Below are 26,338 nucleotides of genomic sequence, written 5' to 3'. Positions count from 1 at the left end.
AAAAAAAAAAAAAAGGGTTTTTGTCAAATGCTCCCTTGAAAATGCCCATTTGTCTAAATGCCTCTTTACAACTTTTCTAATTGTAAACTCCCTCCTATTTTCAACCAATTGGAGCATTTTGGTCTAGTCCTCTAATTTGGGACGTTAGAAGTTAGTTTTAGGAAGTGTAATGACCAAAATGCCCTTGTGACAAAAACCAACAAAAATTAAAAAGTAAAGTGATCAAATTACCCTCATCTTCCCCAAATGGTTTAGGGTTTGAAACTGAGATGAACCCTAAAATCAAACCTCTAAAATTGAAGTTGAAGTGAAGAAAATTTCCCAAGAATCAAGACAAAAATTTGTAAAATTTAGGGTTTGAAAAAAAAATTATGAAATCAATCCACCGTATTCAATACAATTTAATTAAGAATCCTAAACGAATTTGGTGCGGGAGAAGCATAGAGTTGATTAACGCTGAACTTGAAACGGAAATTTCGTCTTGAAACTTGAAAGCAATAGGACTTGGAGTCAAAATTACCTTCATCCTTGTTACAGCTGATGCTAGAGAACCGGCAAAGGTATTCAAGTTGTCACAGATACCCTGATTTACAACTCCAATCAGACTACCATCGAACGAGCAGGTGTGTGTTTCTTTAGTTTCCATTTCAGATCTGTATCTTACACCTAATTGGGTTTCCCACACACCTCAAGTGGAAACAAACATTTAAACAGCCAAAACAGTGGTAGGCCTCATTGAGCCCCATCTTAAACCCACATACTGGAACTGCAATTCCAGCCCAAAGGAGTTGACGTTAATCCCCAACATTAAAATGTGGGTGGATCCTCTCTTTGCAAATTCTCCACAGGTAATATGTGTCTCCAAAATTTCTGCTCCACCGAAGTGGGTGGCCCTTATATCGTATTTTCCGCCTCTTTTCATTAGGGTATTTCGTTTCAAGTTTCTCTGCAGAGACGTGTGGAGTGCGTAGGATAAACAGGTGATTTTAGGGTTCATCTTTCCCAAATGGTTTAGGGTTTAATTTTCAGTTTCAAATCTTAAACCATTTGGGGAAGATGAGGGCAATTTGGTTATTTTACTTTTTAGTTTTTATTGGTTTATGTCATAAGGGTATTTTGGTCATTATTAACTAACGTCTAATATCCCAAATTAACGGTCTGGATCAAAATGCTATAATTTGTTGAAAATAAGGAGAAATTTATAATTAAAAAAATTGTAAGGGGACATTTGGACAAATGAGCATTTAACAAAAACCCAAAAAAAAAATATATAAAAATCTAAAGCACGGTTGGTTTGTTGAGTAATTCCCCAACGTCTTCATCAATAACTCTCCAGTCAGCTCAAAAAATATTTTGCTGGGGATTCAGAAATTTGATCTTTTTGTTGGTAAAAGATTCAGAAATTTAATTAACTATATTAATAGATGGGAAAAGCTGTTTGTAACTACCATGGTTACAAGTTATTGTTGTAACCATGTTTTGTTTTCCATTTATATCCTTCATTTTATATATCATTCTTCTTTTAAAATGGGTGTGTTTCGTAATTTCCCTCCTCTGCCTTCTCCCTTTCCCCTTCTTCTCAATCTCCGGCTCCTCCTTCCCTTCTCCTTCTCCCTCTCCCCGCCCATGCTTCCGAACCTTGCCCCCACCCCCACCTCCACCCTGACCTTGACCCTGCGACCCTCACCCCCGTTGTTCTCTCTCTCTCTCTCCCCCGCCACTGATTTGGCGCAGAAGACGAATACATTGCAAATTGTGAAGCAAAAGTTATATCGGTTACTGCTGGGATGGATGCAAACCAAGAATGTCATCTGAATTGAGCTATATTACTTTATTGTATTCCTGACAATAAATTTGTAGGCTTTCATCTCCAAATATCCATCTCGAACTTCAAGTTTTAGGACCTAAAATGCTGCTCAGATCAAATGATTTTGTTTAAATTTGGGCTCACTGTTGTCATTACTGCCATCATCACCATTGATATGTTAACAATATAAGCTTTCAGTCCCAGCTAAACGACCCATCTCCACTTCCAAGATGGACTGAATCGTTGTGGATTCCTTGCTCTCGACCTTCGTCGGAACCCTCACCAAGATCTCTTTCTTCTCCTCCCATACCCCGTCAAGTGTCCTCCAACGAAACCACGATCTTTGACCAGAATTTGCAAAACACATTTTTCCTATCTTAAAACAGAGAAGATAAAAGGGGGGAAAAAAAAAATCCAAATCACCTTTGACAAGGAAAAAGAATCTCTGATTTCGTCCATGGTTTTGTGGTGTATTCAAGAAAAAAGGTAGCTCCGCCAGCATTAAGCGTGGAAAGGAGGAGGAATTGGGACTTGCAGGGGACTCCGAGGGAGACAAGATTGGATAGGAGTCGGATATGCCCATGACTGCAGGAATCCACTTGCTGTTGAGATGGACGAAGCCATGGCCGCAGTCTGGGTTGCAGCGGTAGAAGAAGTATGTCTATGGTGCCCGCTCGACCCTGATCTCCATCTATCTCTCTCCCAGTACGAAATTACTTATTTGGTCTTTTTAATATACTGCCACATCATTTTATAAAGGGCATAAGAGTCTGGTTACGGATTCTAGACACACCCCCAAATAGATTGCATGTTTGTTCTTAAAAAAAAAATTGGGAGAATGTTTTCTATGCCGATGGCGCAGGCTGAGCCCAGGCACATGGGGGTGGGTGAAATGACCACTCTATCTCCTTAAATGGCAGGCTCATGTGTCTGGGCGAAGGCTGCGCTGCGGCATAGAGAACATTAACCCAAAAGATTTATAGGTGCTAACAAATTGTATTTTGTTTTAGTTTTTTCTAAATGAAAGAAGAGAAATTCATTAACCTACTAAGAGATGAAAGAGAAGATCTGTTATATCGTCTTTAATGTATTTATTTAGCTTCCAATATTTGGCATGGGATGCGAGATAATCTATCCATCTTTTTAATACAAAACGAGTTCAAAGTTCTAAGAAAAAAATGCAAATCAAAGAGAGTTAGGCTGCGTGGCCCTTAGATCAGCATAGAGACAAAGGCATCCATTAGGGGTAAGATTTTTCATTTCATGAGAGATAGAAAGGTCATTTCACATTTTCACCCTTCTTATGTTTGGCATAGGCTCCATTTTTCCATATTTTACTGTCACATTAAAGGGTTAAACCTTTTAAGTCATTAAATCTTATAGTCATCGCTATTTATCTGATTATAAAAATAGGGAAAAGGTTCTCTCGTTAGGTATGGTAAGTAAGAGATTGCTATCTAGTTGCGTGGCCTAGCAATGAGTGCACGTAGGGACATCAATATAGATAGAATTTTTTATTTTATAAAATAAGAAAAATAATTTTACGCACTCCTATGTTTTGATGCATGGCCATGCAATCATGCAATATTTATTTTATTATTATTTTCTTTTGAGGATAGGGTTTTGTGAGCAAGTGGCACCGAAAAAACCAACTATAAAGTGGTGTAAAAGTGTATCATATGTATAGAGTGAAGAGCAGAAACGACATTTCATGTGAGACATTTCCCATTTCCCTTTCTCTTAAGTGGAATGCACTTGTAATTCACCGAAAAAAAAAAGTGGAATGCACTTGTATACTGGGCTGGCTGGCTGGCTGGCTAAGCAAACTTGAGATCTATCTTATTATGGACTAGATTTTAGACTTATAATTAGATCTAACAGGATAGAGGACACTTGACTACGGGTCAAACCATTAATGTGGTCCACTCAAAGCTGGCCCAGTGGCCCCTACTTCCAGAAAAATCCAAAACCTGACGAACTTGCAGCAGTTGTGCACTAAATTATACAGGTAGACATAGCTGCAAGCCTGCAACGTTAATGGTGTTGTCTTCAACTACCCACTCCCCATGATGACGTGGCAACGAGATGTGCCATTCAAAGGAAGGAATTTAGATAAGTACTTAATTATTATTTAATTAATGCTTAGAACTTAAAAAAAAAGGGTTTAATTTTGATCCCGATAAAAATAATAGAACCATTATTCCATTATTTCAGTATGGGCCCACTTTCTGATCTCATTATTAATGATTTGATTATGATGTTACCCCTGTCGCCTACCAATGTACGGTGTACCATACGGTGTTTGCTTTGACTGGGCCCCCACCTCATCAACTTGGGCCTCACAATCTCCCAAACCTCGAAGTCCAAAATAGAGAATGATAGATAAATTAATGGTTACGACTTACGAGAAAGGTTCCAATCCTACAGAGGAGATGCATAGATCGTATCTAACGAGTTGGTATAGGAAAGATCGGGAGTTTATGTTGTAGTTGAGGTTAATTTGGTAATTTGAGAAACAAAAAGTTTAGGGTGGTGACATTGATGATTTTTATTTTTTTGCTCTTGTGTAAAGCTGACGACAAAAAGTGGATTCTTCTTGGAGGGGTCCCTGGGACAAAAAAAAATTCTACTAGCTCCGACCCACAAAAGGTGTCACGTGTCGGTGCGGGTTGTCCGTCTGGACACTGGACAGTGACAGAAACGGTGCCCCATGATGACATGAAATTACATTAATACCCCTGATTCTATCTGTAATCCGGTGTAAATTTGGATTATCAGGCCTCTCATTCCCATCATATGGGAATGATGAGGAACGTGGCGTGTTTTGAACCGTACATTTTGGAACATAAAAAGATAATGTAACCAGTGTAACACCATAAGCCACCGTTTCGTGTCTGCATGAGTCTCCTGGATAGCAATCGTACGGTCTCCTTTGAAAGGACACCCAACTAACCAATGAAACCGCGTGCATGGGAATTTGAAAGGACTGCTTTGTGTTTAAATCAGGCGATTCTACGTGTCAGTTCACTTTACATTCCAAAAAAATTCTAATCCAGTGGTTCTTAGTTCTTAACCACATTGTGTTTATTCATCTGGAATCGTCCAATGCCTAGAACTAGAATTCGTCATTGGTTGGTGTGTGGAGTAAGAAGGTAAAATGCACGATTTTACATCCGGTGATGGGTAAGTGACCGGGAGTTCCCGGTAGATTTCGGCCACCGACAGCTCTCCTCGGTCACCTGAAACCGCCCGTACGGTCACTTTCCTTGCTTTCACTAGCTTTCAGGACTTAAAAGAGAGAAGAAGAGGAAGACAGAAACAGAGATGATTCGAAGTTCGAAGCCTCGAATTAAAATAAGCTCCGAATCCGATATTCTCCTCGAGAAGAAGGAGCATTGATTCAAGGCAAAATCAATCTCAAATTCTCAAAATAAGGGAACTCTGGCAATCCCGGAGCTTTTCCTTCTGCAACTCTAGCAGATACAAATGGCGATAAAGGAGGCTCGCATTTGAACCTTTAAGCCTCGAAGACCGAGTTTACTGAATAAGATAGCCTCTGTGAGTTCTGTTCTTCACTTTCTCTTGCATGATATCAATGACATCGTTTTGTCAGTAACTTTTTAGTCCTAGTCGTCTTTCTTGATTCGTACTGAAACCGTTCTGATCTGATGCTCTGTAAAGGTTTTTCATGGCTTTTCTCTAATAATTTGCCCTTTCTCTGTGCTTATATGGTTTTATTAATGTGGCATTACCATATGTGAGCTGCCTTTGTTTGTTTGTTTGTTTTTTTTTTTAATTAGTGAATAGGTTAAAGCTCTTCTTGTTAGATTCGGTGGAGGAAGACTAAAGTTGCTTGTTTTTGGTGTTGGAACAATGCTCAATCGTGAGTTTACGAGGAATTTGAGCTCCTGGAAGTCGTTTTCCATTGTTAATATTAGACACTCATTCTACATCTTGCTAGTAATTGGAGCTCTCTGAAATCGCGTCAGGTGGATTCAGATGACATTTACAGGTTCCTTTAGTACCGAGATCTAGTTTTAACTTATTTAGTAGTTCCATTCATGGTTTTGCTGTTGTTAGTTGGTACTGATGAATTAAGTAGATCCAATTATGTTGCCGTTCATGTGAAAAGAAAGCTTTAGCAAACCGTGAACGTCCAATGCTTCAGTTTAATGAAGCTCTTAAGCTGGGTTCCGATCTCAAAATTCAGAGAGGATAGTTCCCAAATTTGATGTATTGTTGATTTAAAGATTTTATTCCGATTGCTGACCATAGTTTGTGGCTCAAGCCGCTCAACAGTGCAAATTTATGGGTCGCAACAGTGGTTGGTTGTGTTCTTTACTGCTTGTTAAAGTTTACATTAAGCCTCTTAGCTAACATTCCAAACTTGTCTCATTTTTTCTGTTGACTTTCTACAGTTAGTACTGGGTTTCTGAGTTAAAAGAAGCATGTCCGTTGCCTTAGTCTTCTCATATGATTCTTAATATTTGTGCATCCTGGATTTGGAATGACTCAATTGACTGTTAATTGTGTGACCCTTGGATGGAATTTCCTCACTTGTGAGATTGTCTAATGTTTATTTAATTTAAGGGCCATGAACAGCTCAACTCTGTCTACAAGAAATATGGGGAGTCGTTGGTTTTCATTAGTTGAACCATCTCTGATTTTTATTCTCTATTAAGGTCAATGAAAAGTATACCTGTGTCTAACGCAAACACACAGGGTGGTTGGTTTCATTTTGAAATTTGAATAATTTCTGGTTCTCATTTGGGAGGTCTCCCATGAGAAACGTAGACTTAATGGATTATCACAAGGATCTGATTCAGAAATTCCCTCTAGCCTTTTCTGCTTTCTTCTTCTCCACACACCCCACCCCCTCCTCCACACCCCCCCCCCCTTCCAAAAAAAAAGGGGCGGATGTGGGGTTTTTAATATCCACTTGTTGGATGGGTTATTGCAAATGCACGGATTTCGATATCAATATTTGTTGATACTCCAGCACAGCCTTGGTGGATCTGATATCTCAGAAGTTTCCTTCATGTGTTGCATTCTTCTTTGCTTTAGTCCTTTTAGGTTGCACAATTCTAGACTTTGTGCTGTTTTAGTACTTGAATAAGTGCTTAAAGATTGATTTCAGACCCTGATCTGTGGTGACAACACTTGCAGACAGAACGCAGCAACTGTGGTGTCTGCAGAATTGGTTGAGTGTATTGCACATTGGATGTTGCAGAAATCTCCTGTGTGTGGTTGTCTTATCCCTGAGAGATGAAGAGAGCTTATTGAGAATGCTATCTCATTGTTCCTGAATCATTCTCTCTCCCCCTTCCCCCAACACACACACACATCCCACCATGCCAAGACCCTTTTCCTAATTCATTCATGTTGATTTACACCTGCCTCTTTTTTTCCCCCTCTTTTTTCATGGTTAACATAGTCAAGTTTCATCTATTATCAACTCTTTAAGAGCACTTGGCTTTTATTTCACAGCATAATAATATTCCTAATTGTAGCATTATCTGAATAGATGATACTTAAATATGAAATTCCAGCAATAAGGTAGTAAGCTCATCCATTAACAATGTAAAAAAATATAGCACCTGATAGAAATGTGTCTAAATAAGTATAGTTTACACAGACACACTTTGGAGTTTTTAACATCGCTGCTACTTTGTGGAGTTCTTATGGGCCATTTCACTTTAACCTTGAGTTGAGCAACAGTTGATTGATTTGAGGATCACTACAGTACTAGAATTCTATGAATGAATGGTTAGGTTCAATTAGTTGTCGATGGTTGGTACTTGATATGATTCAGGAAGCTTAAATGAGGATGCTAATTGTTGGGATTGCTTGATTATAATTTCTAAGTCTCATCAGTGTCTCAATCCACTAAGTTATATGCTTTATGCGGTAAATTTAAAAATTTCTACGGACTTGTGGCTGGTTCACATTTGAAATTTGGTTTTACATGGAAATACTTGTTGTTTAGACATCTACGGTTTGATTGCACTAAGTTAAACATATCCTTTTTTTTTATAATAGTGCATCTTTTGCTCTGTCTGGAATAAACTCTTGCTGATTTGCTTTGCTCTTTAATAGCAGAAACCCTCAGAGGAAGCCCATCTTTCATATAGAAGCACTACCATGAACGATGGATGCAGTCATCCAGAAAACTTAGGTGTGAATAAGTGTCTTGTGCATAGGTGTTAATAAGTAGAACAGAAATTGAAGAGGTTTCTGAGGAATCCTTTTGTTATTTTTCTCCTCAATAGCTTGTGCTTTTGATATTACAGTTGGAAAAGGTGAAGTAGATAAAGCATGAGAGAGACTGAAAAGAAGAAAGCTTTGCCAAACAAAAATCATGTAAAACATGCTGGAAGAGGGGATCAGGGAGAACGTAAGCCGTCTCAAGAAAATACCTGCAAAAAGTTGAATGCAAAAGAAGTTGAATCTAAAATTTTAGACGCTAGGCCAGGTTCCACCATCTCAGTTAGTGATTCAACTGAAGTATATGAAAACATGGTTATAGATTATGTGGATGATATCTACAGGTCTGAGGAGGCGGCAGTAGATTCGGTAACCCAGGAAATGGCTGCCAAAGAGAACAAAGATGATTTAGAAGATCATTCAAGCGATACGGAAAAGGATTGTAAGCAAGTTAAGGAAGAAGAATCTGACTGTGAGACTGTGAAAGATTCTGTATCATCTCAAGGGGATGCGCAAACAACTGAGGATGACAAGGTAGAAAGAGCTTCAAGGGTTCCTAAAAAGCTTGTGAAAAAGGACTCCTCTGAAAGCTGTCCCCGTGCATCAAGAGCAAGAACTGATCGGCATGAAGCGAATAAAACACAAATCAAAGCTTCACATGGTACAAAGAAATCAGTGAAATCTAAAAGCGTGTCATCTAAAGTGACTGCTAAAACCATTGATGATGACAAATCAAAGAACATGAAAGTTTATCCTAGGCCTTCATCAGAATCATCTGAAGGAGTTGATGATAAGTCCATTGAAGAGGTAAGGGAGATGGATATCTTGGATGAGGCACCAAATGGTACTCAGAGCATTGGTAGCGACAATGAATCTGTTGATGCAGAAGGAAATGGTGTGGATGAAGAAAACGAAGTTCTAAATCAAACGATTGAAGAAATGGAACTACGAATAGAGAAACTTGAAGAAGAGGTAAGAGAAATTGCTGCTCTTGAGATCTCACTTTATTCTATTGTACCAGAGCATGGGAGCTCAGCCCATAAGGTGCACACTCCTGCTCGACGCCTTTCAAGACTGTATATTCATGCATGCAAGCATTGGACGCAAGACAAGCGAGCGAGCGTTGCTAGAAACACAGTCTCAGGGCTTGTACTGATAGCCAAGTCTTGTGGTAACGATGTCCCAAGGTAAAAAGAATTGAATTTCTGAGTTCAAATGCAAGTTTTTCTTTCTCTTTAACTAATGCAAATATCTCTCTGTTTCTGTTTTGTCTCACCCCAACCCCTTTTCCTTTTTACTCCATAAGATTGGCCTTCTGGTTGTCAAACGCCATAGTCCTAAGAGAGATTATCTCTCAAGCATTTGGCAATCTGCATCATTCAGTACCAAGGGTCATTGAGTTAAATGGTGTCAGCAAGATAAGTGAAAGCAAACCTTCGTCATTGAAGTGGAAAGGGATTTCTGGAAGTAAACAAGTGAAGAAGCTTGGTTTCATCCAACTTGTTGATGACTGGCAGGAAACAACCACATTTACAGCTGCCCTAGAAAAGGTGGAATGCTGGATTTTCTCTCGGATTATTGAGTCAGTGTGGTGGCAGGTAAAAATTGATCTAAGTGCTGTATGAAGGTTTATAAGTTAATATGGTTTAAGACTAGATATAGTCCTCTTCTAAATGAAGCAATCAACTGACTATTTTTTCTGACATGAACTCCAACTTTCAATTTGATAACTCTCCAACCTGGTTATGTACAAGTTATTGTTTCATATTTAAATTTAGTATCATAGTTGATTTTTTATTGGATTTTCTCCTTGAGTTAACCGAAATAATTTGGTTTCAGACCTTAACTCCGCACATGCAATCTCCAGTTGAGGATTTGTATGCCAACAAAACGTTTGGAAGACTGTTGGGACCAGCTTTGGGTGATCAGCAGCAGGGAAGCTTTTCCATTAACCTTTGGAAAAGTGCTTTCCAGGATGCTTTACAAAAACTGTGTCCTGTCCGAGCAGGAGGGCATGAGTGCGGTTGCTTGCCAGTGTTGGCAAGAATGGTGAGCAATCGATTCACCATGGAATTTTACTTGCAATCTAGTCTCCTTTCTAAATAATAGATGGAGCAAGCATATCCCATGTGTTGTACATTGATGGTAGAAAAGAGATGTTGCAAAACAAAGGCAAAACATCCCTTCAGCAGGCTCTTGCCTACAGATTAATACCCTTCTGCAAGAGGGAAAAGCTTTTAATTAGATTTTCACCTGTTTTGGAATGTCATACTCTGCTCCTTTTCGTTTCAGGTAATGGAACAGTGTGTGGCCAGGCTGGATGTGGCAATGTTTAATGCTATTCTGCGTGAATCAGCCCATGAGATTCCAACTGATCCTGTATCAGATCCCATTATTGATCCCAAGGTGCTGCCTATTCCAGCTGGCGACCTCAGCTTTGGATCTGGTGCACAACTCAAAAATTCTGTATGTATCACATATTTGCATTCGTTTCTTCTGCATTAGTCATGTACACTGAAGAAAAACGCTTTCCTTTACACCCCCTGGATGACACACCTTCTGATTGTACACCTTTTCTTCGAGTTTATTGATGCTAAAACCAGAGGATACAATTCCCCTCGCAGATTGGCAATTGGTCTAGATGGCTAACAGATATGTTTGGTATGGACACTGATGAGTCCCTGAAGGAAGATAAGGTCAACGGCTACGATGAAAACGGACGATGCAGGGATACTGAGCTCAAATCCTTCCGTCTACTAAATGAATTGAGTGATCTTCTGATGCTCCCAAAAGACATGCTTATGGAAAGATCCATCAGGAAACAGGTAGATTTTGCTATTTTTTATTATTATTGCAAGATGTACGTTTCAGTATTTTCATTAAAGCCCTAAATGCCGTTAGTTCCCTATTTCATGTTTTTCAGGTATGTCCCTCCATTGGTCTTCCCTTAGTTAAGCGGATACTATGCAATTTTACTCCTGATGAGTTCTGCCCCGAACCTGTCCCAGGAGCTGTCCTGGAGTTCATGAATGCTGAGGTACTATTTACTACACTACATTTAAGTTTCTTGTCATTGTAGCAGAGAGTAGCTACCTGTTAAAATATATGGGAAGGACCCTGTAGTGCAGTTTAGGCTCAAGTTTCCCACATCTCGTGTCCCCATCAAAGGTGTTTGCTTGCCAATGTCCAATAGGATGGTTATAAGCACATCCAAAGTAGCATGTTCTTCTGGATTACCAGGGAACATAACTTAGGACCCCCAATAAAAACAATTGCAAGGGGTGGGTATTATCATCTGCTTTGTCAATTTGGGACAATAATTTCCTGGGACCCTAGTTGAGTCACCTTCATCTTGTTTTTAGACAGCTGAGTATTATCATGACTCGCTACCTTGTGTTTTACTTGGTTGAGTTCACCCACCAGGTTTTCATTGAGTTCATCCAAAGTTTTGTAACCTTTTTTTGGGGGGAGTTCTTTTTAAAGTATTTATTGTGATTGATGAATGGCATTGTCTTCGATGTGCTTTCAGAGTTTTGTGGAACGAAGATTATCAGATGGGGAGTTAGTCGGTAACTTCCCATGTACAGCAGCTCCAGTTGTTTATACTCCTCCTTCCCTACTCGATGCCACTGAGAAAATCGGAGATGTTGGAGGGAAATCACAGTTGGAGAGGAATATGTCAATGGTTCAAAGAAAAGGATATACCAGTGATGAAGAACTGGATGAATTGGAGTCCCCTCTAACATCCATCATTGACAAAATGCCACCATCTCCAACAATAGGAAATGGGAATGGAAATGGAAAGCATAAACAAGATACAGGTTACAGTGGAGGGCTCGTGAGATACGGGCTACTCCGGGAGGTCTGGTCTGTATGAGTGATACTAAATTATGTATGCGTATATGGGTATCTCTTGTTTATGTATGTACAGACTTAAAAGTGGATTTAGAAAGAGGAAAAGAATATAATATTTCTGCAAATATGTATTAAAACAAAACTGGCTCTTGAAAATCCCCTCTTATATATAAATTCCAACACAGGAGGCCTGTACATGTGTAACATGACATTAGTTATTCAGATTTCTGTTGATCAACTCTAAACACTGAAGCTGAAGCTAAGGCTAAAGCTATCCAACAAGGGACCAGGAAAAGACAAAGGATAAGGAATGGAACAGATCGTCATACAAATGGACTCATTGGAAATGGTGAAAGGGCTTGAAAATCCCCTCTGCCTGGCCTTTGCGATTGTATGCATAATTTAAAAAACCGGAATCGGATCAGTTGAATCAGCCTATTTCGACATGGCCTTTTCGGCTGTATACGCAGTCTCAAAAATTAAAATCTGAACGGTTGAATCGGCCATAACCGATTCCCATGGTTTAAAATATCGGCTGATATGATACATATCGGTATCGATTGGTACCAATACGACACATATCTCTTCTTTTTTATTATAGAAAATGGCGTGTCTGGGTTGGTATCATATTGTATCAGCTGATATAGTTTGTTACGATATGATACGTATGTTAAGAGTTCTGTGAGAGTATCGATACGTATCGGCCGTTCGATACAGACCGATACATACTAATATGGTTGATACCAACCGATACATGTTGATTTAGCCATTAAAGGCCTATATGACTATCAGACTGATTTTGTTTTTGAGTTAAGAGATTGGAGGATTTTTCATAGAAAAAAGAGATTTTACAGAAAAAAAAAAAAAAGTAGGTTTCAGAAAAACATGATCTTTGTGTTTAAAATTTAAATCATGTTTTTTAATCTTATTTTGTGCTATAAATCGATAGATTTAGGTAAAACTAAGTTAGTTGATGCATCAAACTTGATCATTTGTAAGGATTTGTATTCAAATCAATGAAAGTTTCTTATCTCGTTATACGTTGTTTTTCATTTCAATATTTATGCATTATACATGTTATATATTGTTTATTTATATATATTTTTTTTGTTCAAAAAATATATTTCCATGTGTATTTGTACCGTACAATACATATCTTCGATATGATACAATACGATACGTCTCTTAAAATCACCCTTCTAATAGGGTACTTGATACCGATATTTTAAACCTTGCTGATTCCTACTGATTGCAGACAATTTTGATCATTTTCCAACTAATTCCTACCGATTCGATCCACAATTCTATGTTTTGAAACTTGACTGTATCACTGTATGCCTTCGCATTGTTTTGAAGTCATCGAGAACTTTGATTTGATATGTATTTCGCCCTATGGTGATTCGGATCAGACCAAGTGGATTTCTGGGGGCAAATTTTGTACTTTTGTGGGTTAGGGTTTTCTTATATATTGTGGTTATCTCTTTGAGAGATGGAAGAGAGAGTTTGTATTTTCTTCACAGAAATAGTGAATTCGGACTATCGCTCGGCTGTGGATGTAGCCTTCCTTCGTGGGGGTGAACCACGTAAAATCATTGGCTTGTGTGCTTGATTTTTCTCTCTTTGTTTTTCTTTTATAAAATCGTCATTCTGTTGCATTGTTTTTCTAACAATATGAAGGCACTAAAGACCAAACTTAACCGATGTGGGACTACACCTCTATAACCCTAACATCTCAATACTAACTCTTACGTGTAACTTCAGTATACTTGGCTCCATATGTGAAAATAATTTAAGGAGGACAGCAAATGGACCTGAGCTCTGATACCATATTGGAAGGTGTTAGAAAAGTATATGTTAGAATATTAATAGAATACAATTATCTTCAAGTTGTTGATCTTTTGAACGATCTCCGTTCCACAAACTCTTAGGAATCCTATAGCATAAACTATGTTAGCAAAACTGAAAGACTAATTCGTTTCACTTGATACTCTCCTTAAGATCATAGACATCTCCAATGACACAATCGGGTATAGATGTCAATTTGGTACGATATCGGTTTTTGGTACGGTATCGAAGTCACACACCCCATATCGAAACCGTACTATACCGGGTGTAGGGGTGACTTGACCATACCGATACCGTACCATATTATATCGGTTTGATATATGGTATATTCGGTATGAATTCAGTATGGTATAATTATATGATATTTAAAGTCTTAGAGTTAATTTTTTAAATGGGCGTGTAAATCGAGGTAGTGGAGACAATGAGTGTTGTGCTTTGAATTTTGAAAATCAAAATGCACTAAAATCAAGGCATCTTTCTTAGGTTTGAATACCCTTCCCATTCCCTGATACCAAAACCCCTTCCCCTCTTGTCCCTTATGGCCGAAACTCTCCAGACCCCATTATCGCCATTCCCCTCCATCTCCCCAACCAAAGCGCCTTTCCTCTCCATCTCTCCCAATCGAAATCCCCTTCTTCCCCATCCTAACCCTATCATTAGCCATCTCAACCACATTCCTTAGTTTATCTTAAAAACCCTAACCTTAGCTCAACCCCTACATTCTATCATTTCTTCTTAACCTTGAAACAAAATTTTATATTTTTGTTTGCATAGTGTTTCCACCCTTTTCAGTCTCGAAACAATACCTATTTTGAAATGGCTGAATTTTCATGATATTAAATATATTTCTAGTGCTTCTAATTAGTAGTTTATTAATCTATATGACTGTCATTCATGTTTAATGATTCTTTGAACGCAATGCCCTGAATTTTCTTACCTAGCTTTGTGGAACTAACCATACTTGTTGCTAAATTATTTCCTAAAGCTTAAGGTATTTATTCATTTGATTTATGATGTTATCTTGCTATTGAAAAATTCTGTTATTTAGTTCTAATGCTGAATGTAACGTTGTGCAAATTCCAGTCCTTGTTTTAAGTCCATATTAGGTGCTACAACCTGTGATCCTATCCTAATGCGGGATACCTTAGTTTTTAGGGTTTGTCTTGCATCAACAACATATGTGCCAACTTTGTACGACGTCGTCACAAGCCAAGCATGTCAAATGACCACATAATGTGGACTAGTTCTACACATTGATAAATAATTTAAAGAAGGATAACAAACGGACCTACGCTCTGGTACCATGTTAGTAACTAAGGTCAGTCTAAAAAAAAACATGTAGAAAAACTTGTGTAAGAATGTCCTATGGATATAACCTTAAATGGAAGACTATTGGAGCATGACATATGAGGTAATTTTGTACGACGTCGCCAAAAGCCAAACATATGAAACGACCACATAATGTGGACCTAGTTCTATACATTGATAAATAATTTAAAGAAGAATAACAAATGGACCTAGGCTCTGATACTATGTTGGAAGGCCTAACTCAAAATCTTAAGCCTTGTGTGTTTGACAGAAAAAAGTGGGTGGGATAAAAGGGTTGAACACTTTAAAAGTTTTCTATAAATTTTCAAAAATCATAGTTATTTGGTTGCTCGAGGTGATAAATTAACTGATAGTATACATTAATTAAAAAGACTTTGTTGGCTTAAGTGACAAGAGAATTATCCAACCACACTCTTCTTCAAGACCTATTATTTTATTATAAATTTCATCCTTAATCGTCGTTTTCTTTCTTTGTTTTTGCTGTTCTTTGACCGCAGTACATGTGGAATCTATGAATTTTTTTTTCACCATTTTTTTCGTCAAACAAATAAAGTTTATGACATTAGGTGGAGATAACTTCTCAAGTATATGAAGGCACCAAAGACTGAACTTAACCAATGTGGGATTATACCTTTATAAGTTTTAACATCTCAGCACGTTCTCTCATGTGTATCTTCGACATACCTAGCTTTATATGTGGACAGATAATTTATATAGAACTACACCTTTATAACTCCTAACATCTCAACACTCCTATCACGTGTAGCTTCGGTATACCTGACTTTACTCTTAGATAAATAATTCAGAAATGACAACAAACAGATCTAGTCTCTGATACTATGTTAAAGGGTTTAACCCAAAACCTTAAGTTCCTTATTGACAAAAATACTTTAAGGTTTTCTATAATATTGTAAAAACCATAGTTATTTGGTTGCTTAAGGTAGTAAAATAATCGACAACATGCATTAATTAAAGACCATGTCACTTATGTGGCAAGGAGTTATTCCACCTCACCATTCTTTATGGTTCATTATTATTCTAAATTTCATTGTTTATCATCATTTTTTTCCTGATACTCTCTGAACCCATTATATGTGAAATCCATAACTTTTTTCTATTCTGTCAAACCAACGGGGCTTAAGGCATTAGGTAGAGATAGGTGACCGAAAAATATTATTGAAAATGTTATATTAAGAGTTTCTATCTGGATTAACTGTCTTAAGATTGAGATATCTGTCAAGAAATTACCATTGAAGGGAAATTTAAGAAGAATAAAAAGAAAAGTCAAATGAGAAAAAAAGGACAATCAACAGCTTTGATAACCAATTTACACAATAAATGATCGAAGCAGACACAGCTGAAGAGAAGGGGAAGTAGTCCGACCAATTTGAAGAGCAAAGGATGAAGACGGATGCCACCTCCACGATTTTTCAAAGACATTTGGTTCTCAATGTGTTCGATTCATGTCTAACACACAAAAGAAGGGCACTCTTTAGGTTTTTCTGGTTAAAATGATAAAGTCGCAATCATAAACAAAAATCATTAACATCTCGTATGAAAAACTGTCGTATCAAGATCGTCGCCATAACCCATGTGTAGTGGTCATTGTTATACAAGGGAAAAACAGTGTCAATAAGGTGTTGACAATACTTATTCGGTCTCCCCTCTTTAATGAGCTGAATAACTTACTCTGCGGACTACCGCATTGCTTGATCGATAGACATCAGGTGGTACAAGAACGTTCTAAAGCCGATGGTCACGAACATTGTTTGACGTTCAAGTACCTCGATCTCTGGAAAAATAATAAACAAATTTGTGTTTAATTCTATTAATCCAAACTTACAAAATGTTATGTCTTTTTGTATATATTTTTTAAGGCATCAAAGACTGAACTTAACCAATGTGGGATTATACCTTTATAAGTTTCAACATCTCAACACGTTCTCTAATGTGTATCTTCGGCATACCTAGCTCTACATGTGGACATATAATTTATATAGAACCACACATTTATAAATCCTAACATCTCAACACTCCTATCACGTGTAGCTTTCGTATACCTAACTCTACTCATGGATAAATAATTAGGGAATGACAACAAACAGATCTAGTTTCTGATACTATGTTAAAGGGTTTAACTCAAAACCTTAAGTTATGTTTATTGACGGAAAAATACTTTAAGGTTTTCTATAATATTGTAGAAACCATAGTTATTTGGTTGCTTAAGATAGTAAAATAATTGACAACATACATTAATTAAACGGACCATGTCAGCTTATGTGGCAAGGGAGTTATTACACCCCACCCTTCTTTATGGTTAATTATTATTTTAAATTTCATTATTTACTATCATTTTATTTCTTTACCTTTATTACTCTTTGAGCCCAGTACATGTGAAGTCCATAATTTTTTTCTATTCTGCCAAACCAACGGGGCGGGGCTTAAGGCATTAGGTGGAGATAGGTGACTGAAAAATATTACTGAAAAGGTTGTGTCAAGAGTTTCGGTTAAGATAGTTCATAAGAAAATGTTTTGATAAAAAAACTGAAGAACGGTCAATGTACAGATGTCAAATAAGCAGTTACTATTTTTTAAGCGGTTATAACTGCCTTAAAATTGAGATATCTGTCAAGAAATTACCGTTGAAGCGAAATTTAAGAAGAATAAAAGAAAAATTCAAATGAGAAAATGAGGACAATCAACAACTTTGACAACCAATTTACACAATAAATGATCAAAACGGACGTAGCTGAAGAGAAAAGGAAGTAGTTCCGGCCAATTTGAAGAGCGAAGGATGAAGACGGATGCCACCTCCACGGTTTTTCAAAGACATTTGGTTATCAAAGTGTTCGATTTATGTCTAACACAGAAAAGAAGGGCACTCTTTAGGTTTTCCTGGTTAAAATGGTAAAGTCGCAGCCATAAACAAAAATCATTAACTTCCCGTATGAAAAACTGTCGTATCAAGATCGTCGCCATAACCCGTGTGTAGCAGTCATTGTTATACAAGGAAGAAACAGTGTCAATAAGGTGTTGACAATACTTATTCGGTCTCCCCTCTTTAATGAGCTGAATAACTTGCTCTGCGGACGACCGCATTGCTTGATCGATAGACATCAGGTGGTACAAAAATGTTCTAAAATCGATGGTCACGAACATTGTTTGACGTTCAAGCACCTCGATCCCTGAAAAAATAATAAACAAATTTATGTTTAATTCTATTAATCCAGACTTACAAAATGTTATGTCTTTTTGTATATGTTTTTTAAGGCATCAAAGACTGAACTTAACCAATGTGGGATTATACCTTTATAAGTTTCAACATCTCAACACGTTCTCTAATGTGTATCTTCGGCATACCTAGCTCTACATGTGGACAAATAATTTATATAGAACCATACATTTATAATTCCTAACATCTCAACACTCCTATCACGTGTAGCTTCGGTATACCTGACTTTACTCATGGATAAATAATTTAGGAATGATAACAAACAGATCTAGTTTCTGATACTATGTTAAATGGTTTAACGCAAAACCTTAAGTTCTGTTTATTGACGAAAAAATACTTTAAGGTTTTCTATAATATTGTAGAAATCATAGTTATTTGGTTGCTTAAGGTAGTAAAATAATCGACAACATGCATTAATTAAACGGACCATGTCAGCTTATGTGGCAAGGGAATTATTACACCCCACCCTTCTTTATGGTTCATTATTATTCTAAAATTTATTGTTTACCATCATTTTATTTCCTTACCTTTAGTACTCTTTGAGCCCATTACATATGAAGTCCATAACTTTTTTCTATTCTGTCAAACCAACGGGACTTAAGGCATTAGGTGGAGATAGGTGATCGAAAAACATTACTGAAAATGTTGTGTTAAGAGTTTCGATCAGGATAGTTCATAAGAAAATATTTTGATCGAAAAACTAAAGAACGGTCAATTTACAGATGTCAAATAAGGAGTTACTATTTTTTAGGCGGTTATAACTGTCTTAAGATTGAGATATCTGTCAAGAAATTACCGTTGAAGCAAAATTTAAGAAGAATAAAAAAAAATTCAAATGAGGAAAGGAGGAAAATCAACAACTTTGACAACCAATTTACACAATAAATGATCAAAACGGGCGCAGCTGAAGAGAAGGGGAAGTAGTTCCAACTAATTCGAAGAGCGAATGATGAAGACGGATGCCACCCCATGATTTTTCAAAAACATTTGGTTATCAAAGTGTTCGATTCATGTCTAACACAGAAAAAAAGGGCACTCTTTAGGTTTTCTGGTTAAAATGGTAAAATCGCAGTCATAAACAAAAATCAGTAACATCCCATATGAAAAATTATCGTATCAAGATCGCCGCCATAACCCGTGCGTAGCGGTCATGAAAATGATGATAAAAAATAAAATTTAGAATAATAATGAACCATAAAAAAGGGTGGGGTGGAATAACTCCCTTGCCACATAAATTGACATGGTCCGTTTAATTAATGTATGTTGCCGATTATTTTACTACCTTAGGCAACCAAATAACTATGATTTTTATAATATTATAGAAAATATTAAAGTATTTTTCCGTCAATAAACTGAACTTAAGATTTTGGGTTAAACCCTTTAACATATATCAGAGACTAGATCTGTTTGTTGTCATTCCTAAATTTTTTATCCACGAGTAGAGTCAGGTATATCGAAGATACACGTGATAGGAGTGTTGAGATGTTAGGAGTTATAAATGTGTGATTCTATATAAATTATTTATCCACATGTAAAGTGTGGAGAGAGCATCCAAGTCTGGACCAATTTCAGTTTTTCCACTCCTCAACTCCATAGTTTAGCTTTAAGAAATGGAAATCCCTGCCATGAGATCACATGTATTCATTGAGAGAATAGAATCTCCACTGAGTCACCGTCGGTTCTTCGAGTCACTCGGATCGTCCTCACTCTCAAGGCCTCAACGGATCTCTCTCTCCTTCCATCAGACGATTGTCGGAACTCAAAGAGCTCTTCTTGTCGAACAACAACCTCATTGTCCCATATCGTTGACTGCCAGAAACTTGAGATCTTAGATCTCCAGAATAATCGCTTTTTCGGTAAGGTTCCGTCGGAGGTGTCCTCCCTCGTACATCTCCACTCCCTTGATCTCTCTTTAAATAGATTTTCTGGTGACCTGAGTTTCTTAAGATATTTCTCCAATCTTGAGAACCTCTCCCTCGCCGATAATCTTTTCTATGAAAGAATACCAAATTCACTACGATCTTTCCGAAGTCTCCAATACCTGAATCTTTCAAGAAATAATTACCTCTAAGGTCCCGTCCCAACAATGAATCAAGTTGGCTATTTCAACTCCCCCAGGTTGAAGATCAAAACCAGAACTATAAGTCTCCCCAAGCGCTACATATTGGCCGAGAATTCCTCAAAGAGTAATCATGGAATAGGAGGGGTTGCCATCGCACCATCACCATCGGCCACTAGTAAATTAAAATCCTCCAATGCCGAGGCTCCATCCCCTTCTGCATCCCACAAACATCATACGAGCAAAAGAAAGCTCAAAAGGTCGACCTCCAGCTTCTTTTGTGGTGCTGCTGCAGGGATAATATCGTGGTTGATACTAACGTTTTTGTTCAAGAAGCTCTGGGTGTGCATCAGACGCAAAGTGAAAGACTCGAGCCCAGTAATGATCTTCAGTTCCTCATTGATCAAGGACGTCGAGGCCATAGCCTTCCTCGAGAAAGTAGATGGATTGTCTTAGCTAGAGCTCATCGGAAAAGGAGGCTGCGAAGAAGTTTACAAGACCGAGCTTCCAGGAAGCAACGACAAGATCATTGCCATTAAGAAGATACTTCAACCTCATCTTCAGCAGCCCACCGCTACAACTGAGCTTGCAGACAAAGATAGCAAATTCCTCAATAAGAAGCTACGGCAAATCCGATCTAAAATCAAAACCTTGCCGTCATGACCCTTGTGTAGCGGTCATTGTTATATAAGGGAGAAACAGTAACAATGAAGTGTTGACAATACTTATTAGGTCTCCTCTCTTTAATGAGCTGAAGAACTTGCTCTGCGGACAATCGCACTGCTTGATCGGTAGACATCAGCTGGTACAGGAATGTTCTAAAGCCATTGATCACGAACATTGTTTAACGTTCAAGCACCTCGATCTCCGAGAAAATAATAAACAACTTTGTGTTTTCTATTAATCCAGACTTACAAAATGTTATGTTTTTTTGTACATGTTTTTTGTGGAAAGTTATATTGGCTTGCAATCGACCCGCGATTTTATATATCCGAGTCCGTGTTTTCCCGCTCATCAAATGGGTCACCTCCATCCTATTTTCTTGCTGTTACCGCTGGTGCTTGGTGATCTCTTCCTCGAAATAGTCATGGTGTTCTTCTGTTAGACAATGTTTTGGTGGCTCTCTGCAAGGCCTTTTGGGGTTACTCTGCCTCATCCTCTTGTTATTTCTCTTTGTATTGTACGTCTTTTTCTTTTTTTACGATTCCTCTTATTCACACACAAATACTGAACATAATCAACTGCATTATTTTTTCACTAAATAGTTACATGCATGAAACATATATTGTCTCTCATAAGGTAAATGTTGTGCATGCTCCTCAATTAGATCATCATCATGTCTACTTGTCAGTATCAACTCCAATATTGTTAAAAGGGATCTTACTCTGTGATGGACTTCCATCTAGGATTTTACAGATTGTACAAAGAACTTGTGCTAGCATTATTGAGATCGTTGAACCCCTAAAGGAGGATATCAACTGACTCTAAAACTCAAGTTTGATAAGATTTCACATGGTAAAGATTTGGTACTTTTTCTCATGGCACTGAGTTCTGCTAACTGTTGATTGATGTTTGCATAATAAATGCACTTATAGTACCTAATATTTGTTACATAGTATTTTCCTTTATTTTTTCTATGCAAATTGTGGGAGAGAATAGACCTGACTACTCTAAAGATTTAACATTCACTTGTAAAATCAGTTGGTTATGTTTTGAGAAAAATATTAGAAGGTTCAAAGATTGAACTTAATCGATGTGAGATTATACCTTTATAATTTTCAGCATCTCAACACTCTCTGATACCATGTTGAAGTGTCCTACCAAAAACCTTCAGGCCTTGTTCATTTGACGGAAAAATGTAGGATGAAGATAAATGGTGAGAAACTTTAAAGATTTTTCGTAAAATTTTAAACATCACAATTGTTTGGTTTCCTGGGGTGGTTAACTAACCGAAAACATGTATTGATTAAAAAGACACTATCAATTTATATGACAAGAGAATTATTCTACCCCATCATTTTTCAAAGTCTTACGGCCTGTTTGTTTGTTGGAAAAAATTTGGGTAAAAAAATGTAAGTTTTCCATAAAATACCAAAACTCATGTTTGTTTGGTTGCTGTGCTAGGAGAACTGATGAGACAACTATCCATAATTTAAGGGGATTGTCGACTTACGTGGTAGTCAAATTTTTTCACCCTCGTAAGTAGGATTTTTGTGGGGAAAGGGAGAATTGGTTATTTTATTGATTTGAGGCTTAGAAAAACAATTTTTGTCATCGTTTCCTTTACTTCTATTTTCTGTTGAGCTACTCCATTACACATGGAACCCATCTCTTCTACTATCCCACCCCTTTTCTTTTGCTAAATGATCATTTGTTTAACGGAAAGGATGATGTGTGAATGTTATTAGACTGGATCCCACAGTGTAATGGGTTGGAGAAAATTATGATTAGATTTTTATTTTTTTCATGAATAGTACTCAAAGTCCCACTAATTTGGTAGGACTTTAGATAGGATAGGAATGGATTTTTAAGTGTCACATCAGCAAACAAAACATTTAATGTTGTTCCCTGAGCTTTTGTAAGTTCATCTGGGATTTTGAAGTGTCACATCAATATTTTTCTATCACAATTTTTCATTTGTGAGAATGACGGGGATATAAATTAATTTATTTTGAAATTTATTGTTTACCACTTTTTCTTTCCTTACCTTTGCTGTTCCTTGGTCTCATTATATGTGGAACCCATGACTTTTTCATTCTCACTTCTTTTTTTTTCTATCAAATAAACGAGGCCTAAGATATTAGGTGGAAATAGCTCATCAAGTATATGAAGGCACCCAAGGATTGAACTTAACCGATGTGAGACTATACCTCTATAATTTTTAACATCTCAACATTTCTCCTCACGTGTATTTTTGGCATACCTAAATCTACACGTGGACAAATAATTTTAGGAGAACAACAAACAAACTTGATTTTTGATACCATGTTAGAGTGTCCCATCCAAAAACTTCAGACCATGTGTGTTTAACTTAAAAAATAAAAGATGAAGACAAAATGTGACATACTTTAAAGGTTTTCTATAGAATTTAAAAAACCATAGTTGTTTGGTTGGCTAGGGTGAAAAACTAACTGAAAACATGCATTGATTAAAAAAAATCATATTGACTTATATGGTAAGGAAATTATCCTACCCCATTCTTCCTTACAGTCTTAGGGCCCATTTGTTTGATTGGGAGGATGGGGGTGGGAATGTTATGGGACTGAGTCTCACAATGTAGTGGGTTAGGTAATAGGGGTGAGATTTTTATTTTTTTTCATAAATAATAACCATTCGGTAGACTTTGGATAGGATAAGGGTGGGTTTCAAGTGTCACGTCAGCAAACAAAGCATTTAATGCTATTCCCTAAGCTTTTATAAGTTCATCACCACAGGTTAACCAAACAAGGTTGGGGTGGAATTTTGAAGTGCCACATCAACATTTTCTCATCCTAACTCTCCCACCTCACATAAGTCCCCGTCAAACAAACGATCCTTTACCATTTTCAGTAGGATTTTGTGAGAATGACTTATTTTAAATTTCATTTTTTATCACTGTTTTTTTTTCCTTGCCTTTTTTGGTCTCTGACCTCATTATATGGGGGTACATGACTTTTCTTTTACCACCCATTTTTTTCCTACCAAACAAACGAGGCCTAAGGCATTAGGTGGAAATAGTTCATCATGTATATGAAGGCACCCAATGATCAAACTTATGTGAGATTATACCTCTATAACTTTCTATCTCTCAACACTTCCCCCTGCGTGTATCTCAGCATACTTGACTCTATACGTGAACAAATAATTTAGAAAGGATAACAAATGGACTTTAGCTCTGATACCATGTTGGAGGGTGTTAGAAAATATATGTTAAAATATTGAGAGAATACATTTATCTTCAAGTTGTTGATTCTTCAAAAGATCTTTGTTCCACGAATTCTTAGAGATCTTGTAACAAACATTATGTTAGCAAAACAGATGAGCTAAATCGTTCCACTTGACACTCTTTAAGATTATAAACATCCCCCAATGTCGCAATCGGGTGAATTCTGAATCAACCTCTAAGATAAAACAACCCACTGACACTCCAAGTCGTACACTGGACTAATTAACCCCCTTTCGAGTATTGCATCGTTGTGCTCAAACTAAAAGTAAAACACTTAAAACAAATTTAATTTGACACTCAAAATAAGAGAAACAAGATTTCAACTTTCACAATAATGACTTGAGAGAACTTCGTAATCACAATGCGGAGAAGTCCCCTCTATATATAGAGGAAGGGAGACTTCTAAAGAAGAGATAAAGAGACAAAGTCTCAAGAAGATGAAGTAATAAAAGTCTCTAAAATAAAGAGACAAAGACTCAAGAGAAATTAAATAGATATAGTCTCATACATGAAGTGACAAAGTCTAAAAACTTTCTAGATAAGACAAATATACCTAGTAAATACATAAAAGGTCATGTGATAATTAAAAAAAGATAGACAAATGAAAGGTCATAAAAGAAGATGAAAATATTGACAATTAAAAATGAAAACACACAAAACATAATGTATTTTGAATTTTTCAAATTTAAAAATGGGAAAAGGTGGACATGTCGCAGGGGCATCTCTCCTCCCTTGTAATGGGAAAGGACCACCCAACTCCTTCCACTGCGCAAGATCGCTTGCTCACTTGGAGTGGGTGATGAGCCCCACCCTCTCCCTTTTAAAATATTTGTTTAAACAATTAAACAGGGGTTCAACTCAAAACCTTTGTTAGACAGAAAAAAATTGGGGTGTGAATAAAGGTGTGGATACTTTGATTTTTCATAAAATTCCAAAAACCACAATTGTTTGATTCCCTAGCATGATAAACTAACGGACAACATGTATTAATTAAAGAGACCATGTAAACTTATGTGGATCCACCCCATCCTTCTTCAAAGTTCTACCATTTCCGGTAGGAATTAGCGAAAAATATGAGGGTACCACCATTTCCTTTTCTTGTCTTTGTTGCTCCTTGAGCCCAAAGAAAGGCTAAGCATTAGGTAGAGATAGCTACTCAAGTATATATATGAAAGCACCAAAGACCGAACTTAACCGATTTATACCTCTATAACTCTCAACATTTCAACACTCCCCTTCACATGTAGTTTCAGCATAACTATCTCTACACGTGTAACATAATTTAAGAAGAACAATAACCGGACAAAGACCAAATAACCAATGTGGAACTATACTTATACTCTCAACGTCTCAACACTTCCTCTTATTTACACGTTCATTCCAACAATGGAAACCACAATTATGGTAATTTGCAGCAATTAAAAGATGTATTAACAATCGAAGAACTAAATAATAGGAGAAAGGCTATGATAAACAAAATATGGAGAGGGAGAGGAGCAATTCCCAGACTCTCGATCATTTTTCCTCTTGCAAGTCTATCTGGGTTGCCATAAAAGTAAGTCTCCCTAGACAGGGAATTGCTTTTTCTACAGCCAAAATTTCATCAACTTCTTGGCTGGAAAGAAAGAAAAAAAAGAAGAAATATCTACACGCTGCTGATGTGGAATGGAGTCTGCGATATATTATATACGAAGATACAGAATCCAGCCGAATTAGGCTGAGTCTGATCTAGTCTCACCTCGAACTAGAAAGGACGCCACATCCATGGTTGTGGTGACCATAAGAACCTCAACAGAAACGTGAATAGACTAAGGGCTGATTTGGCATAATTTCAATTTCATTTTCAAATTGATTTCATAAAATAATCAACAAATAGATTTTCAGTCAAGAAAACGAAATTGTTTTGGTTACATCAATCTAAAATATTTAAGAATAAGAAATCCAATTGGTAGATCAATTTCTGAGAATAAATTCTCTCTTAATTGAATATATTTCTTTGGGAGTATTGCCTATGAGTAGAGACTTCTACGAAATCACATGTTTGACCTGCATTCCTTGAAAGACCTTTAATATTGCTCAATT

General features: G+C 37.1%; 1 protein-coding gene and 1 pseudogene across 5 annotated transcripts; both read left to right on the top strand.

Annotated features, from left to right (window-relative positions):
- Positions 1 to 7,916: 7,916 nt before the first annotated feature.
- LOC122644101 lies at positions 7,917 to 12,108 on the top strand. 5 transcript variants are annotated; one of them, XM_043837702.1, is made up of 8 exons: positions 7,917 to 7,982; positions 8,098 to 9,198; positions 9,318 to 9,609; positions 9,851 to 10,060; positions 10,304 to 10,477; positions 10,636 to 10,836; positions 10,935 to 11,048; positions 11,541 to 12,108. In XM_043837702.1, exons 2-8 carry the CDS (start codon positions 8,123 to 8,125, stop codon positions 11,886 to 11,888), a joined length of 2,415 nt encoding a protein of 804 aa, XP_043693637.1. In that variant the 5' UTR covers positions 7,917 to 7,982; positions 8,098 to 8,122; the 3' UTR covers positions 11,889 to 12,108. The 5 variants fall into 5 exon arrangements, with proteins under 5 accessions (XP_043693637.1, XP_043693636.1, XP_043693640.1 ...); XM_043837704.1 differs by lacking the exon at positions 7,917 to 7,982 and having other exon boundaries at positions 8,214 to 8,293; positions 8,356 to 9,198; XM_043837701.1 differs by having other exon boundaries at positions 7,918 to 9,198.
- Positions 12,109 to 15,092: 2,984 nt separating this feature from the next.
- Positions 15,093 to 20,994, top strand: LOC122642315 (annotated as a pseudogene).
- Positions 20,995 to 26,338: the final 5,344 nt, after the last annotated feature.

The sequence above is a fragment of the Telopea speciosissima genome, chromosome 10, assembly GCF_018873765.1.
Source record: "Telopea speciosissima isolate NSW1024214 ecotype Mountain lineage chromosome 10, Tspe_v1, whole genome shotgun sequence".
Taxonomy (NCBI): domain Eukaryota; kingdom Viridiplantae; phylum Streptophyta; class Magnoliopsida; order Proteales; family Proteaceae; genus Telopea; species Telopea speciosissima.
The sequence above is the reverse complement of the archived record's forward strand: the minus strand, read 5'-3'. Positions and strand labels throughout refer to the sequence as shown.